The 18,569-nt window shown below is 48.8% G+C and overlaps 1 protein-coding gene across 1 annotated transcript in view; it reads right to left on the bottom strand.

The window, feature by feature from the left end:
• Positions 1-18,569, bottom strand: part of FUZ (fuzzy planar cell polarity protein) — a 68,071-nt gene that overhangs the window by 35,897 nt on the left and 13,605 nt on the right. Inside the window, exons 4-6 of the mRNA XM_089659333.1 lie at positions 17,621-17,689; positions 15,308-15,412; positions 9,684-9,881 (exon numbers count right to left, since the gene is read on the bottom strand). Coding sequence (XP_089515459.1) covers positions 9,684-9,881; positions 15,308-15,412; positions 17,621-17,689 — 372 coding nt within the window. The remainder of the gene's footprint in view (positions 1-9,683; positions 9,882-15,307; positions 15,413-17,620; positions 17,690-18,569) is intronic.

The raw sequence follows: 18,569 nt of genomic DNA on the forward strand, positions 1-18,569 counted from the left end.
ATGTCAGCCATTGGCAGCTCATGCGTGACACCTGTCGCTTGCTCAGGCCCTTTGAGGAGGCCACGCTATTCGTGAGTCGGCAGGACTATGGGATGAACGACGTCATTCCTCTGTTGCACGTCCTTGAACAAATGCTGTTAACAATGGCTGGTCAGGGTGCGGTAGACGTGGCGCACAGATCTCAACGCCACATGACCCCTGTGGGGGCAGGACAGGAAGAAGAGGAGGAGGTAGAGGAGGACATTTGTGCTCAGGAATTATTGAGTGAAATGGGTGGTTTTTCCACTCAGCGGACAGGAGTGGAGGAGCAGGAGCATCTGGTAGAGGAGGAGGAGGAGGAGACAGAGGACCCAGACGCACCGTGGCAGTATGCTGTGGAGATGGAGGCAGGGAGTCCCTCGCATTCCTTGGCACAAATGGCCCATAGCATGCTCGCTTGCTTGCGTAGCGACAGCCGAATAATAACCATCAGACAGAGGGATGACTTTTGGCTGTCCACCTTGTTGGACCCTCGCTACCGTTCCAAAATGGTGGCCTTTTTCACACCTGCTGAGAGGGAGGCCAAAATAACGTACTATAAAAACCACCTATGTAGTCAGTTGGTCTCTGCCTTTGTGCGCCAACGTCCATCCTCAGACACTGTGGGCCCTGTGCGCTCGCGTTCCGCTGCCATGGCAGCAGGGGAGGGGTGGGGTGGTAGGAGCAGTGGCAGCTCCACCAGCAGCAGCTGCCTCAGTCTGCAGTCGATGATGAGTAGCTTTCTTCACCAGCGCAGTGAGGAAACTACTAACCAGCCGCAGCAGCAGCAGCAGCATCAGGTGGACCTGGAGCAGGACCTCAAACAACAGGCTTGGGCCTACTTGGACAGCACCCTGCCAACCGAGGTAGACAATCCCCTTGACTACTGGGCAACGAAACTTGACCTTTGGCCCCAACTAGCTGAATTTGCCCTTGAAAGGCTGTCATGCCCGGCCAGTAGCGTGGCATCGGAGCGCGTGTTTAGTGCGGCAGGAGGTATTGTAACTCCGCGGAGGACACGACTGTCCACCCAAAGTGTGGAGAGACTCACGTTTGTGAAAATGAATCAGGCGTGGATTAGTCTGGATTTCAAACCACCAGTTCCTGACACAACTGACTAAATCCGCCATGAATCATGCCTCAAACATGTGCCACTTTGAGGTCTCCTCACACACTGCTGGTGTGTTGAATTTTTTGACATAGGGTGCTGGCAGATTATGGGCCTCCCATAGCTGCTGCCAGGCCCCTAATCTGCCATAGGCCCCTATATACCGCCTCCTCATGCTGCTGCCAGGTCCAGAGTCTCTCATGGGTCCCTGTACGGCCTCCCATTGCTGCTGTCTCCATCGCCACACTCTGCCATGTGCCACTTTCAGGTCTCCTCACACTGCTGGTGTGTAGAATTTTTTGACATAGGGTGCTGGCAGATTACGGGCCTCCCATTGCTGCTGCCAGGCCCCTAATCTGCCATGGGCCCCTATATACCGCCTCCTCATGCTGCTGCCAGGTCCAGAGTCTGTCATGGGTCCCTGTACGGCCTCCCATTGCTGCTGTCTCCATCGCCACACTCTGCCATGTGCCACTTTCAGGTCTCCTCACACACTGCTGCTGTGTAGAATTTTTTGACATAGGGTGCTGGCAGATTATGGGCCTCCCATTGCTGCTGCCAGGCCCCTAATCTGCCATAGGCCCCTATATACCGCTTCCTCATGCTGCTGCCAGGTCCAGAGTCTCTCATGGGTCCCTGTACGGCCTCCCATTGCTGCTGTCTCCATCGCCACACTCTGCCATGTGCCACTTTCAGGTCTCCTCACACACTGCTGGTGTGTAGAATTTTTTGACATAGGGTGCTGGCAGATTATGGGCCTCCTATAGCTGCTGCCAGGCCCCTAATCTGCCATAGGCCCCTATATACCGCCTCCTCATGCTGCTGCCAGGTCCAGAGTCTGTCATGGGTCCCTGTACGGCCTCCCATTGCTGCTGTCTCCATCGCCACACTCTGCCATGTGCCACTTTCAGGTCTCCTCACACACTGCTGCTGTGTAGAATTTTTTGACATAGGGTGCTGGCAGATTATGGGCCTCCAATTGGTGCTGCCAGGCCCCTAATCTGCCATAGGCCCCTATATACCGCTTCCTCATGCTGCTGCCAGGTCCAGAGTCTGTCATGGGTCCCTGTACGGCCTCCCATTGCTGCTGTCTCCATCGCCACACTCTGCCATGTGCCACTTTCAGGTCTCCTCACACACTGCTGGTGTGTAGAATTTTTTGACATAGGGTGCTGGCAGATTATGGGCCTCCTATAGCTGCTGCCAGGCCCCTAATCTGCCATAGGCCCCTATATACCGCTTCCTCATGCTGCTGCCAGGTCCAGAGTCTCTCATGCCATGTGCCACTTTCAGGTCTCCTCACACTGCTGGTGTGTAGAATTTTTTGACATAGGGTGCTGGCAGATTACGGGCCTCCCATTGCTGCTGCCAGGCCCCTAATCTGCCATGGGCCCCTATATACCGCCTCCTCATGCTGCTGCCAGGTCCAGAGTCTGTCATGGGTCCCTGTACGGCCTCCCATTGCTGCTGTCTCCATCGCCACACTCTGCCATGTGCCACTTTCAGGTCTCCTCACACACTGCTGCTGTGTAGAATTTTTTGACATAGGGTGCTGGCAGATTATGGGCCTCCTATAGCTGCTGCCAGGCCCCTAATCTGCCATAGGCCCCTATATACCGCCTCCTCATGCTGCTGCCAGGTCCAGAGTCTGTCATGGGTCCCTGTACGGCCTCCCATTGCTGCTGTCTCCATCGCCACACTCTGCCATGTGCCACTTTCAGGTCTCCTCACACACTGCTGGTGTGTAGAATTTTTTGACATAGGGTGCTGGCAGATTATGGGCCTCCTATAGCTGCTGCCAGGCCCCTAATCTGCCATAGGCCCCTATATACCGCTTCCTCATGCTGCTGCCAGGTCCAGAGTCTCTCATGCCATGTGCCACTTTCAGGTCTCCTCACACTGCTGGTGTGTTGAATTTTTTGACATAGGGTGCTGGCAGATTATGGGCCTCCCATAGCTGCTGCCAGGCCCCTAATCTGCCATAGGCCCCTATATACCGCCTCCTCATGCTGCTGCCAGGTCCAGAGTCTCTCATGGGTCCCTGTACGGCCTCCCATTGCTGCTGTCTCCATCGCCACACTCTGCCATGTGCCACTTTCAGGTCTCCTCACACTGCTGGTGTGTAGAATTTTTTGACATAGGGTGCTGGCAGATTACGGGCCTCCCATTGCTGCTGCCAGGCCCCTAATCTGCCATGGGCCCCTATATACCGCCTCCTCATGCTGCTGCCAGGTCCAGAGTCTGTCATGGGTCCCTGTACGGCCTCCCATTGCTGCTGTCTCCATCGCCACACTCTGCCATGTGCCACTTTCAGGTCTCCTCACACACTGCTGCTGTGTAGAAATTTTTGACATAGGGTGCTGGCAGATTATGGGCCTCCTATAGCTGCTGCCAGGCCCCTAATCTGCCATAGGCCCCTATATACCGCCTCCTCATGCTGCTGCCAGGTCCAGAGTCTCTCATGGGTCCCTGTACGGCCTCCCATTGCTGCTGTCTCCATCGCCACACTCTGCCATGTGCCACTTTCAGGTCTCCTCACACACTGCTGCTGTGTAGAATTTTTTGACATAGGGTGCTGGCAGATTATGGGCCTCCCATTGCTGCTGCCAGGCCCCTAATCTGCCATAGGCCCCTATATACCGCTTCCTCATGCTGCTGCCAGGTCCAGAGTCTCTCATGCCATGTGCCACTTTCAGGTCTCCTCACACTGCTGGTGTGTTGAATTTTTTGACATAGGGTGCTGGCAGATTATGGGCCTCCCATAGCTGCTGCCAGGCCCCTAATCTGCCATAGGCCCCTATATACCGCCTCCTCATGCTGCTGCCAGGTCCAGAGTCTCTCATGGGTCCCTGTATGGCCTCCCATTGCTGCTGTCTCCATCGCCACACTCTGCCATGTGCCACTTTCAGGTCTCCTCACACACTGCTGGTGTGTAGAATTTTTTGACATAGGGTGCTGGCAGATTATGGGCCTCCTATAGCTGCTGCCAGGCCCCTAATCTGCCATAGGCCCCTATATACCGCTTCCTCATGCTGCTGCCAGGTCCAGAGTCTCTCATGGGTCCCTGTACGGCCTCCCATTGCTGCTGTCTCCATCGCCACACTCTGCCATGTGCCACTTTCAGGTCTCCTCACACACTGCTGGTGTGTAGAATTTTTTGACATAGGGTGCTGGCAGATTACGGGCCTCCCATAGCTGCTGCCAGGCCCCTAATCTGCCATAGGCCCCTATATACCGCCTCCTCATGCTGCTGCCAGGTCCAGAGTCTCTCATGGGTCCCTGTACGGCCTCCCATTGCTGCTGTCTCCATCGCCACACTCTGCCATGTGCCACTTTCAGGTCTCCTCACACTGCTGGTGTGTAGAATTTTTTGACATAGGGTGCTGGCAGATTAAGGGCCTCCCATAGCTGCTGCCAGGCCCCTAATCTGCCATAGGCCCCTATATACCGCCTCCTCATGCTGCTGCCAGGTCCAGAGTCTGTCATGGGTCCCTGTACGGCCTCCCATTGCTGCTGTCTCCATCGCCACACTCTGCCATGTGCCACTTTCAGGTCTCCTCACACACTGCTGGTGTGTAGAATTTTTTGACATAGGGTGCTGGCAGATTACGGGCCTCCCATAGCTGCTGCCAGGCCCCTAATCTGCCATGGGCCCCTATACCGACTCCTCATGCTGTGACGTTGCAACAAGGTGGAATTCAACCCTACATATGTTAGACCGCCTTTACGAACAGCAAAAGGCCATCACAGATTTCCTGATGTTAAAAGCGGATAAAGGTATTCCCTGTGTAACTTAGATGTCAGCCATTGGCAGCTCATGCGTGACACCTGCGCTTGCTCAGGCCCTTTGAGGAGGCCACGCTATTCGTGAGTCGGCAGGACTATGGGATGAACGACGTCATTCCTCTGTTGCACGTCCTGGAACAAATGCTGTTAACAATGGCTGGTCAGGGTGCGGTAGACGTGGCGCACAGATCTCAACGCCACATGACCCCTGTGGGGGCAGGACAGGAAGAAGAGGAGGAGGTAGAGGAGGACATTGGTGCTCAGGAATTATTGAGTGAAATGGGTGGTTTTTCCACTCAGCGGACAGGAGTGGAGGAGCAGGAGCATCTGGTAGAGGAGGAGGAGGAGGAGGAGACAGAGGACCCAGACGCACCGTGGCAGTATGCTGTGGAGATGGAGGCAGGGAGTCCCTCGCATTCCTTGGCACAAATGGCCCATAGCATGCTCGCTTGCTTGCGTAGCGACAGCCGAATAATAACCATCAGACAGAGGGATGACTTTTGGCTGTCCACCTTGTTGGACCCTCGCTACCGTTCAAAAATGGTGGCCTTTTTCACACCTGCTGAGAGGGAGGCCAAAATAACGTACTATAAAAACCACCTATGTAGTCAGCTGGTCTCTGCCTGTCTGCGCCAACGTCCATCCTCAGACACTGTGGGCCCTGTGCGCTCGCGTTCCGCTGCCATGGCAGCAGGGGAGGGGTGGGGTGGTAGGAGCAGTGGCAGCTCCACCAGCAGCGGCTGCCTCAGTCTGCAGTCGATGATGAGTAGCTTTCTTCACCAGCGCAGTGAGGAAACTACTAACCAGCCACAGCAGCAGCAGCAGCAGCATCAGGTGGACCTGGAGCAGGACCTCAAACAACAGGCTTAGGCCTACTTGGACAGCACCCTGCCAACCGAGGTAGACAATCCCCTTGACTACTGGGCAACGAAACTTGACCTTTGGCCCCAACTAGCTGAATTTGCCCTTGAAAGGCTGTCATGCCCGGCCAGTAGCGTGGCATCGGAGCGCGTGTTTAGTGCGGCAGGAGGTATTGCAACTCCGGAGGAGGACACGACTGTCCACCCAAAGTGTGGAGAGACTGACGTTTGTGAAAATGAATCAGGCGTGGATTAGTCTGGATTTCAAACCACCAGTTCCTGACACAACTGACTAAATCCGCCATGAATCATGCCCCAAACATGTGCCACTTTCAGGTCTCCTCACACTGCTGGTGTGTTCCATTTTTTGTCATAGGGTGCTGGCAGATTACGGGCCTCCCATAGCTGCTGCCAGGCCCCTAATCTGCCATGGGCCCCTATACCGCCTCCTCATGCTGCTGCCAAGTCCAGAGTCTCTCATGGGTCCCTGTACGGCCTCCCATTGCTGCTGTCTCCATCGCCACACTCTGCCATGTGCCACTTTCAGGTCTCACACACTGCTGGTGTGTAGAATTTTTTGACATAGGGTGCTGGCAGATTACGGGCCTCCCATAGCTGCTGCCAGGCCCCTAATCTGCCATAGGCCCCTATATACCGCCTCCTCATGCTGCTGCCAGGTCCAGAGTGTGTCATGGGTCCCTGTACAGCCTCCCATTGCTGCTGTCTCCATCGCCACACTCTGCCATGTGCCACTTTCAGGTCTCCTCACACTGCTGGTGGGTTCCATTTTTTGTCATAGGGTGCTGGCAGATTACGGGCCTCCCATAGCTGCTGCCAGGCCCCTAATCTGCCATGGGCCCCTGTTGTCGCTTGTTGGCATATTCCGCTCGTTCAGATGCTCCTTCTCCTGCTACTCCTCTTCACGGATTCCGTCAGCAGTCTTTCTTGGAATCCGTTTCCAAGAGACAACAGTTTGCGAGCACGCACCAGACGGTGCAGAAACTGAACGTCCTCCTGTCCAAGTTGCTGCTGCCAGGCTCGTAATCTGTCATGCGCCCCTGTACCGCCTCCTCATGCTGCTGCCAGGTCCAGAGTGTGTCATGGGCCCCCGTACCGACTCCAAATGCTGCTGCCAGGCCCGTAATCTGTCATGGGCCCCTGTACCGCCTCCCCATGCTGCTGCCAGGTCCAGATTGTGTCATGGGTCCCTGTACGGCCTCCCATTGCTGCTGCCAGGCCTGTAATCTGCCATGGGCCCCCGTACCGACTCCTCATGCTGCTGCCAGGCCCGTAATCTGCCATGGGCCCCTGTACCGCCTCCTCATGCTGCTGCCAGGTCCAGAGTGTGTCATGGGTCCCTGTACGGCCTCCCATTGCTGCTGTCTCTATCGCCACACTCTGCCATGTGCCACTTTCAGGTCTCCTCACACTGCTGGTGGTTTCCATTTTTGTCATAGGGTGCTGTATGGCCTCCCATTGCTGCTGCCTCCACCGCCACACTGTGGCTCCACACTCTGGTTTTGGCCCCGTGACTGCCCAAATGAGTGAAGTGTGCGGTGATTCTAAGATCGACGGCACTCATCTGCATGTCATACTGCCTGACAGTATTATTTCTCTTCCCCAGCAGACTCCAAGGGCATTTAAATTAAAGGTACAGTGTTCAGCACTAATATTAAGTCTCTCTGAAGCCTAGAAACACCCTTTTTTAAGTTAAATTCACAGCGAATATATTCGACTCGAATCAAAATTTTTCTACGAATTCGCCGAATCAGTCGAATCGAATTTTTGAATACTTCGCTCATCTCTAACAAATATATTTAATATATAACCAATGCAAAATACATGGGCAGCACAGTGGCTAAATGGTTAGCACTTCTGCCTGGCAGTACTAGGGTTGTTGGTTCGAATCCCAACCACGGCACCACCTGCCTGGCGTTTGCATGTTCTCCCTGTGCCTGCGTGGCTTTCCTCTGGGTACTCCGGTTTCCTTCCACACTCCAAAGACATGCTGGTAGGTTAATTGGATCCTGTCTAAATTGGCCCTAGTATGTGTATGTATGAATGTAAGTTAGGGACCTTAGACTGTATGCCCCTTGAGGGTTAGGGACTGATGTGAATGTACAATATATATGTGAAGTGCTGCGTAAATTGACAGCGCTATATAAGTACCTGGAATAAATAAATAGGTTGCAGAGATATAGTAACAACTTTATGCTGACAGCAGTACTCACAACTCACCATTAGGTGGCAGCTTTGTGCTCATGAACAGAGATAGACCAACATTGCAGCAATAGGATGTAGAAACGTCTGCCATCTAGTGGTAGACTGACAGTACAACTATTGGTGTGCATGTGTTCTATTTGGTCTTTTATTGGAAGATCCATAGAAGTGTGGGGACTTTGGTTGTAACAGAGGACATGGTAAAAATATAAAAATGGTTACAGATATGATAAAAGGCAGACATGATAATTCTCCTGGGTTACCGAAACACCGGCAGCATAGCTATGAGTGGTGAGCAAGACCATTGGCCCCACAATAGTATTCAATAATATTACGGACATTACTTGATTCACTTTATTGCTCTGTTTTTTGCACTTTGTTTTTCTTTATTATACCTTTGATTACACAAAGTGACCTAACAAAAAAAAATATTTTATCTTTATTACTTTACCATTATTAATATACAGATTGTGCGTTTATAGAGCTCCACTTTTATATATACGTTTGCTTTGGGATTGTTGCCTACACCTTGAGTGCTCGCAGCAAACTCGCCTGACCTGAACCCCACAGAGAATCTATGGGGCATTGCCAAGAGAAAGATGAGAGACATGAGACCGGACAATGCAGAACAGCTGAAGGCCGCTATTGAAGCATCCTGGTCTTCCATAACACCTCAGCAGTGCCACAGGCTGATAGATTCCATGCCACGCCGCATTGAGGCAGTAATTGCTGCAAAAGGGGCCCAAACCAAGTACTGAGTACATATGCATGCTTCTACTTTTCAGAGGTCCGATATTGTTCTATGTACAATCCTTGTTTTATTGATTGCATGGAATATTCTAATTTTCTGAGATTGTGGATTTGGGGTTTTCATGAGCTGTAAGCCATAATCATCACAATGATGACAAATCACGGCTTGAACTATCTTGCTTTGCATGTAATGAGTCTCATATATTAGTTTCACCTTTTAAGTTGCTGCACTGAAATAAATGAACTTTTGCACGAATATTCTAATTTTTCGAGTTTCACCTGTATATAATTGAATTATGGTAAATAACACTTTTTAGTTTACTATCACTTTTAACTCCCCGTGCATGAACTTGGTTCCCTTGGGTTGGCTTAGGGAGGCTTTGCCCATTACCAAAGGTACTCAGAAGAGGGAATCTTTCATACAACAGGCTCCATGCAACATGAGGATGAAGATTATGGAAAACCATAAATACATTTCTGAAGGAAAATGTAAAAGTATTTTGCCGGTTTAAGGCTAGGTTCACATCTGTGCAGGTGGTGCTGCTGCAAATCCGCACGAAAATCCACCCACACAGAGAAATGCGGACCCACGGGCGGGTGCCATTAGTTCTAAGGGCAAGCTGCCCACACTAGAAAATGCAACCGTACTGGGAACTGAGGTTCCCGTGCGGGCTGTGTTTTCGGGAAGAAGTGCAGGGACTTCTTCTCTGCGTGTCACGGGACACGGGAGTCTATTCAAATGTACAGGCTCTTGTACCCGCGCAAAGCATGGCCCGCATAGCCGCATATATGTGAACCAGGGCTTAATGAGTTCCATTACATGTCAGGAATCACCACACTATACCAACGAACCATTACAGGTGCTGCTTGTCCAAAATTTTCACATTTACAATCAAGGCTTCCATTGAAAACTCGCATAAATAGTTCCTGTGTCAGCTCACCGTAGGGCTCCCTTGTGGTAGATACACCGGGTAATCTCGGGAGGAATGTGGAGACAAAGAGGAAACCAGCCAGCAAAGCAACATCACATCTTGAGAGGCCAACCTCCACCACTTCTCTGTGGCCACTACTACCTTCCCTCCGCTCAGAAGACAGCCAAACTCGCTTTCCGCTGCCTGCGTGAATCCATCAAGGCACTCCTGCGATTCAAATTTAGAGAAAAGGGACAGAAATAAAAAGATAAACCTTCTGTAGGTTACATGGACATTAGTCTCCTTTCATAAAGAACAGTTACTCCCAGGGGCGGACTTACATTTGGAAACTCGGGCACTGCCCGAGGGCCCGGGGTCAGTAGGGGGCCCCATGAGATGCCCCTGGTATCTTTTTCATAGGCTTTTTTAAATTTTGGCAAGGACCCAGGGGCCCCATGATCCCCTATTGCCTGGGGGCCCCATGAGTTGTCAGTCTGCCCCTGGTTACTCCATCTCAGACTTTTATAGACCACTGTAAAAGGCTTGCAATACCAGATTCGATTTACCTGGGGAGTTGCTGTAAGAAAAATCTGAAATCGTGGCACGGAGATTGATGGGGAAATTGCATATTAAATATCTCTTTAATGTTGGCCTCACAAATATGTAATAAAGCCTCCAACATCCCAGTTATTCTGGTGACCTTAGCGGACTATAGGAATTTCATTGTAAGCTGACTACACCCACTGGCCACTTTATTAGGTCCACCTGTTCAATTGCTTGGTAACAGAAATTGCTAATCAGCCAATCACATGGCAGCAACCCAATGCATTTAGGCATCTAGATGTGGTGAAGACGACTTGGAGTTCAAACCAAGCATCAGAATGGGGAAGAAAGGAAATTTAAGGGACTTTGAACATGGCATGTTTGTTGGTGCCAGAATGGCTGGTCTGAGTATTTCAAAAACTGATCTACTTGGATTTTCACATAGAACCATCTCCAGGGTTTACAGAGAATGGTCTAAAAAAAGAAAATATCCAGTGAGTGGCAGTTGTGTGGAGGAAAATGCCTTGTTGAGATCAGAGGAGAATGAGCAGACTGGTTGCTACGACATTTAGATGGCAGGGTTAGAATTTGGTGTAAACAACATGGAAGCATGGATCCATCCTGCCTTGTGCCGTTCAGGCTGGTGGTGGTGGTGTCATGGTGTGGTGGATCCATCCTGCCTTGTATCAATGGTTCAGGTTGGTGGTGGTGGTGTCATGGTGTGGTGGATCCATCCTGCCTTGTATCAATGGTTCAGGCTGGTGGTGTCATGGTGTGGTGGATCCATCCTGCCTTGTATCAATGGTTCAGGTTGGTGGTGGTGGTGTCATGGTGTGGTGGATCCAACCTGCCTTGTATCAATGGTTTAGGCTGGTGGTGGTGTCATGATGTGGTGGATCCATCCAGCCTTGTATCAATGGTTCAGGCTGGTGGTGGTGTCATGGTGTGGTGGATCCATCCTAACTTGTATCAATGGTTCAGGCTGGTGGTAGTGGTGTCATGGTGTGGTGGTGGTGTTATGGTGTGGTGGTGGTGTTATGGTGTGGTGGTGTTATGGTGCGGTGGTGGTGTTATGGTGTGGTGGATCCATCCTGCCTTGTATCAATGGTTCAGGCTGGTGGTGGTGGTGTCATGGTGTGGGGGATCCATCCTGCCTTGTATCAATGGTTCAGGCTGGTGGTGATAGTGTCATGCTGTGGTGGTGGTGTTATGGTGTGGTAGATCCATCCTGCCTTGTATCAATGGTTCAGGCTGGTGATGGTGGTGTCATGGTGAGGTGGATCCATCCTGCCTTGTATCAATGGTTCAGGCTGGTGGTGGTGTCATGGTGTGGTGGTGGTGTTATGGTGTGGTGGATCCATCCTGCCTTGTATCAATGGTTCAGGCTGGTGGTGGTGGTGTCATGGTGAGGTGGATCCATCCTGCCTTGTATCAATGGTTCAGGCTGGTGGTGGTGGTGGTGTCATGGTGTGGTGGATCCATCCTGCCTTGTATCAATGGTTCAGGCTGGTGGTGGTGGTGTCATGGTGTGGTGGATCCATCCTGCCTTGTATCAATGGTTCAGGTGGGTGGTGGTGGTGTCATGGTGTGGTGGATCCATCCTGCCTTGTATCAATGATTCAGGCTGGTGGTGAAGGTGTCATGGTGTGGTGGATCCATCCTGCCTTGTTTCAATGGTTCAAACTGATGGTGGTGGCGTCATGGTGTGGTGGATCCATCCTAACTTGTATCAATGGTTCAGGCTGGTGGTGTCATGGTGTGGTGGTGATGTTATGGTGGATCCATCCTGCCTTGTATCAATGGTTCAGGCTGGTGGTGGTGTCATGGTGTGGTAGATTCATCCTGCCTTGTATCAATGGTTCAGGCTGGTGGTGGTGTAATGGTGTGGGGGAGATTTTATTGGCACTTAAAAAGGTGTCCCTAATAAAGTGGCCGGTGAGTGTATGTCTATGATATTGGCTCTTATGGTTTCATTCTGTGATAGAAGACTTCCATTCATTGTTTCGATGGTCCCTTGCAAAGTGAACAGCCTATCTGCCTTTGGTAAATCAACCCCAGTATTTAGGCAGTGAGTTAGGGCAGAAGCATTGTGTTGCGGGAAAAGAAAATCAATGTGTATACATTTGGGGTGACAAAGACCAGGGTGGGGGTTAGGGGAAGTTTTGTAATCCAGTTGGCAGGGCTGCTTGGCATTTCAAAGTAGAAAACAGCACTGCGCTTCAGCCCAAACAAGATGTTTGAAGTACAATCTGTAATTTTAAAGAGATAAAGTATGGTAAAATGTCAGCGGATTGCACCTGGTGCTCTCTGCGATTGCTGTGTCCTTTCGACACAGCTGATCACATGACATGGTAAAGGGCCAATCACAGTGGCCTTTTACTATGTAATCAGCTGTATCCAATCACAGCTGATTACCATGTAAACACACTTGCTGGTTATCGGCAGTACTTTCCTCATGGTGTCACAGCGTGTGGAAAGTACAGCTGATAACCAGCAACTGTGAAAGGAGACAGCTACGCGGATAATCATGGCACTGATTATTAGTACCCTGATTATCAGTACAGCCCCAAAAGTGCCCAGCAGTGCTGCCCACCATTGTCCAGCAGTGCTGCCCAGTCAGTGCCTCCTATCAGTGCGGCCTCATCAGTGCCTCTTCATCAATGCCCACCAGTGCCGCCCCATCAGTGCAGCCTATCAGTGCCACCTCATCAACACACATCAGTGAAGGAGAAACATTACTTGTTTGCAAAATTTTATAATAGAAACAAAAAGGAAAACTTTTTTTTTTTTCTAAATTTTTGGCCTTTTTTCATTTGTTTAGCAAAAAATAAAACACCCAGTGGTGATTAAATACCACCAAAAGAAAGCTCTATTTGTGTAAAAAAAATACAAATTTCAAATGGGTACAGTGTTGCATGAACGTGCAATTGTCATTCAAAGTGCAACAGCGCTGAAAGCTGAATATTGGCCTGGGCAGGAAGAGGGTAAAAGTGTCCGGTAGGCAAGGGGTTAAACTCCAAAATGAAAGTGAATTACTGATTAACTATTAATTTATATAATAATAATGTACAAGAACAATTTTAAAGTTACTTCACTTCCTGGGTCTATTTAAAAAGGAAAATGTTTATAATGTGAGGTACACTATATTGCTAAAAGTATTGGGCCAGCCCTCCAAATCATGTGATTCAGATGATCCAATCCCCTCCATGGACACAGGTGTATACAATCAAGCCCCTAGGCATGCAGACGGCTTCTACAAACACTGGTGAAAGAATGGGTCGCTCTCAGGAGCTCAGTGACTCCAAGCGTGGTCCCGTGATAGGTGGCCACCTGGGCAATAAGTCCATCCGTGACATTTCCTGGCTACTAAATATTTCACGCTCAACTGTTAGTGGGATTATAACAAAGTGGAAGCAACTGGGAACAACAGCAACTCAGCCACCAAGTCACATAAAATGACCGGGGTCAGCGCATGCTGAAGCGCACAGTGCGCAGAAGTCGCCAACTGTCTGCAGAGTCAATAGCTAAAAGACCTCCAAACTTGGTGTGGCCTTCAGATTAGCACAACAACAGTGTGTAGAGAGCTTCATGGAATGGGTTTTCATGGCCGAGCAGCTGCATCCAAGCCTTCCATCCCAAGTGCAATGAAAAGCATCAGAAGCCGTGGTGCCGTGGGACTCTAGAGCAGTTGAGATGTATTTTCTGGAGTGACCAATCACGCTTCTCTGTCTGGCAATCCGATGGACATGTCTAGGTTTGGTGGTTGCCAGAACAGTACTTACCTGACTGCATTGTGTCAAGTGTAAAGTTTGGTGGAGGGGGGATTATGGGGTAGGGTTGTTTTTCAGGGGTTGGGCTTGGCCCCCTAGTTCCAGTGAAGAGAACTCTTCAGCATACCAAGACATTTTGGACAATTTCATGCTCCCAACTTTGTGGGAAGAGTTTGGGGATGGCCCCTTCCTGTTCCAACATGACTGCACACCAGTGCACAAAGCAAGGTCCTTAAAGACATGGAGGAGCGAGTTTGGGGTGAAGGAACTTGACTGGCCTGCACAGAGTCCTGACCTAAACCCCATAGAACACCTTTGGGATGAATTAGAGCGGAGACTGCAAGCCAGGCCTCCTCCCCCGACATCAGTGCCTGACCTGACAAATGCTCTTCTGGAAGAATGGTCCAACCTTCCCATAGACACCCTCCTAAACCTTGTGGACGGCCTTCCCAGAAGAGATGAAGCTGTTATAGCTGCAAAGGGCGGGGCCAACTCAATATTGAACCCTACGGACTAAGACTGGGGTGCCATTAAAGTTAGTGTGTGTAAAGGCCGGCCGACCAATACTTTTGGCAATATAGTATATATTCCGGTCTTAGACAGCTGTCATCATTGGAGGAATTCCTGTAGTTCCTCCTCTCTAATATGCTGAATTTCCTTTATATTTTGCTTTCGTGAAAATGGTCACCAGGACAAACAGAGGGTTAAACTCCCCCAGCAGGGACACAAGCAGCAATAAAAATGTTACAGAGGTTCTAACCATTCCCCATTCTATTCACAAAAAAAAAAAAAAAAAAGTTTGGCCTTTACCTATATTATTATTATTATACAGGATTTATATATTATTATTATTATACAGGATTTATATATTATTATTATTATACAGGATTTATATATTATTATTATTATTATTATTATTATTATACAGGATTTATATATTATTATTATTATACAGGATTTATATATTATTATTATACAGGATTTATATATTATTATTATACAGGATTTATATATTATTATTATTATTATACAGGATTTATATATTATTATTATACAGGATTTATATATTATTATTATACAGGATTTATATATTATTATTATTATTATTATACAGGATTTATATATTATTATTATTATTCAGGATTTATATATTATTATTATTATACAGGATTTATATATTATTATTATTGTTATACAGGATTTATATAGCGCCAACAATTTGCTCAGCGCTTTACAATATACATAGAAGGTAATACCTAAAAATAATAATTTAAAGGTGTATAGCGTAAAATACTGTGGTCAAGCTGATCATTTGATTGTTCCAATAAAATGCACACCAACCTGGAGAATAGCCGCATCGTGAGCGATGACACAGTCTACACATTGTGTTAGGTCTCCCATCTTCTCCGATTCAGTTAGGAAGCTGTCAATCAACTTGTAACAAGACTGAATTGAGAAACAAAAACAATTGACATTAAACATGTATAAGATTTATAAGAAAGATATGTTCTAGAAAAGCTTGAAAAATCACTAAACAATGTTCTAATGGCTGAAGGTTTTTTACCTTCATGTACTCTATGCATGAAGGTAAAAAAAACCTTCTGTGGCTCTCGCTTCTGTCAATCACAGCCAGTAAGGAGGGGGCTGGGGGCGGGACTAAGCCACCCTCTGTGTGTTAAAAGCCACAAAGAGCTTGGCTCATGAGCGAGCACACACAAGTGTCACTTGCTATGGGGACACTCAGCAGGGGGAGAGAGACAGGAGCACTGGCAGGAACCCCTGAAGAGGAGGATCGGGGCTTCTCTGTGCAAAATCATTGCACAGAGCAGGTAAGTATAACATGTTTGTTATTTTTAAAAAATTACCTTTAGTATCAATTTAATCTTTAAAAAAGAATTTATACACATTCACTACTTAATAGCCCTGTAATCCATTTGCTGCTGCTAACTGCGTTTTTCTTCCTCCTAACTAGCTCTGTGAGCTCTAGAACCTCTCCTTTTCTCTCTCGCGTCCATTTGTTTGGAACCAGAAGTGCACATTAGTTGTGGTCATGTGCACTCCTCTAATATTATTATACAGGATTTATATGGCGCCAACAGTTTGCGCAGCGCTTTACAATATAAAGGGGCGGACTGACATCTCATGGGGCCCCCGGGCTATAGGGGATCATGGGGCCCCTGTGTCCTTGCCAAAACTCAAAAAAGCCTATGAAAAAGGTACCAGGGGCATCTCATGGGGCCCCCTACTGACCCCGGGCCCTCGGGTAGTGCTCGAGTTTCCAAATGGTCAGTCCGCCCCTGAGGGGAACAGTACAATTACAAAAGAGTGCAATATAGAAGGAATAGGAGGGCCTTGCTCATGAAGCTTACAGTCTAAACAGCTTACAGTCTATGCACATGACAAATCCCATAGTCCATAAACCATCTTGGGAGGGAGCAAGAGGGGGTGGCTTTGTTCCTACATACAGTGAGACCATGGAGAACAAACACAGCCCCCCTCTAACAGGAAATCAGGAATTTGGAGGAGGCGGAGAGCAACAGAAGGACTTTTTAGAATTAAAGTTACACTAAAGGCTCAGTTTTTGTTTTGTTTTTAAAAAACATACATGTCATTCTCACCTGCTCTGTGTAATGGTTTTGCACAGAGCAGTCCAGATCCTCCTCTTCTCAGGGCCCCCCACTGGTGCTCCTGGCTCCTCCCCCCTGCTGAGTGCCCCCACAGCAAGCGTTCCTGCTCCCGAGCCTCGCTCTGTGTGTTTATGAGACACACTGAGCGTGGATCACCCCTGTCCCAGCCTCCTCCTCACTGGCTGTGATTGATAGCAGCGGGAACAAATGGTTCCCGCTGCGGTGTCTCAGCCAATGAGGAGAGAGAGACCCAGAACAGTCACTGCTCCCGTGCACAGAGCGGGATCAAGATCAAACTCAGGTAAGGGGAGCTGCACACTGAGGGTTTTTAAACTTCATGCATAGAATGTATGAAGGTAAAACATCTTCAGCCTCTACAACCACTTTAGGAATATATAATTGAATATAATTATTTTAAAACCAGAGTTTAGTGTCACTTTAAAGTGGTTCTAAACTGTAAAGTTTTTTTTTTTTACCTTGATGCATTCTTTGCATTAAGGTAAAAAAAAAAAAAAAAATCTAAAAAATGTCTGCTACCTGTTCCCCCATCCCTAACACTCACCTGATTGCTCTATAGATCCAGCGCAATGCCCAGCTACAGGTCTTTCCTCCCCTCTCCCTACTCTCACAGGCTTTGCCCCAACACTTTTAACAAATCAAGCTCAAAATAGGGCAGCACAGTGGCTAAATGGTTAGCACTTCCGCCTGGCAGTACTAGGGTCGTTGGTTCGAATCCCAGTCACGGCACCACCTGCCAGGAGTTTGCATGTTCTCCCTGTGCCTGTGTGGGTTTCCTCCCACACTCCAAAGACATGCTGGTAGGTGAATTGGCTCCTGTCTAAATTGTCCCTAGTATGTGTATGTATGAATGTGAGTTAGGGACCTTAGATTGTACGCCCCTTGAGGGTTAGGGACTGATGTGAATGTACAATATATATGTAAAGTGCTGCGTAAATGGACAGTGCTATATAAGTACCTGAAATAAATAAAATCCACATCTGTATTCCCCAAGCAGTGGCTCACTTACCCGCAAGTCTTTCTTTAGTCGTTCTACATTTTTTATATTCATGAGATCATCCAGTCCAATTACAAGAACCTAAAAATGAATACATGTTACAGATCTGTATGATAAATGTGCAAAACCAAATTAGCTGTATATACAAGTGCATCACATATAAAGCAAACCTGCTTCCTAAATGTATTATTTGCCTCACAGCACACACATCCAGGTGACAAAAACTCATGACATATATAAAAACTCATATGTGTAAACCTGGATTTCCAAGCCAAAATAGAGAATCCTGAACCCTACTGCACACAGATCGAAGTCTCAGTATTGTAGAAATAAAAACATACCGTGTGGCGAGTTGACTTTCGCTGCAAGAGCTGTGTTTGTGGTTTTTCCACATGTTTAACCCCTTCACGCCGGCGCCTCCTGGACCTTTAAGGGTTCCAGAAGCCAGGAGGCGGGGCGGGGTTTAGGGTCATGTGACCGCCGTGACGTGTCACGGCGGTCACATGATTGGGAAAGGTCCCGATCGGAAGAGGAGATCTGGACCTTTCCGTGAGTACCGGACATGTGTGCTGGGAGCGCACGCTCTCGGCACATATGTCCTTTTTTAATAGAACGCAAATGTGCGGCCACTCGGCGTCTAGGCCCAGACGCTGGGAGGCCACACACTTGTGTGCGGCCGGTGTGAAGAGGTTAAAATAAATAATTGTAGGCCTGAAGATGGCAAGAACCCTCGAAACTTTATATATTTTCTGAAATCAGACACCCTAGAACACAGGTGTCAAACACAAGGCCCGTGGGCCGAGTCCGGCCCTCCAGGCTATTTCATGTGGCCCTTGCACCTCTCCTGCAGGTACCCCCTTGTCTCTGCCCCCACCTTGTCTCAGCAGTCAGCAGCTGAGAGGAGAATGGAACTCCTCTGCCAAATCCTGCACCTCTTAGTGCAGCTGCAGCACCGCCTCAT

Source organism: Staurois parvus, unplaced genomic scaffold (genome assembly GCF_062004578.1).
Source record: "Staurois parvus isolate SC_StPar_1 unplaced genomic scaffold, SC_StPar_1.0 ptg001149l, whole genome shotgun sequence".
Taxonomy (NCBI): Eukaryota; Metazoa; Chordata; class Amphibia; order Anura; family Ranidae; genus Staurois; species Staurois parvus.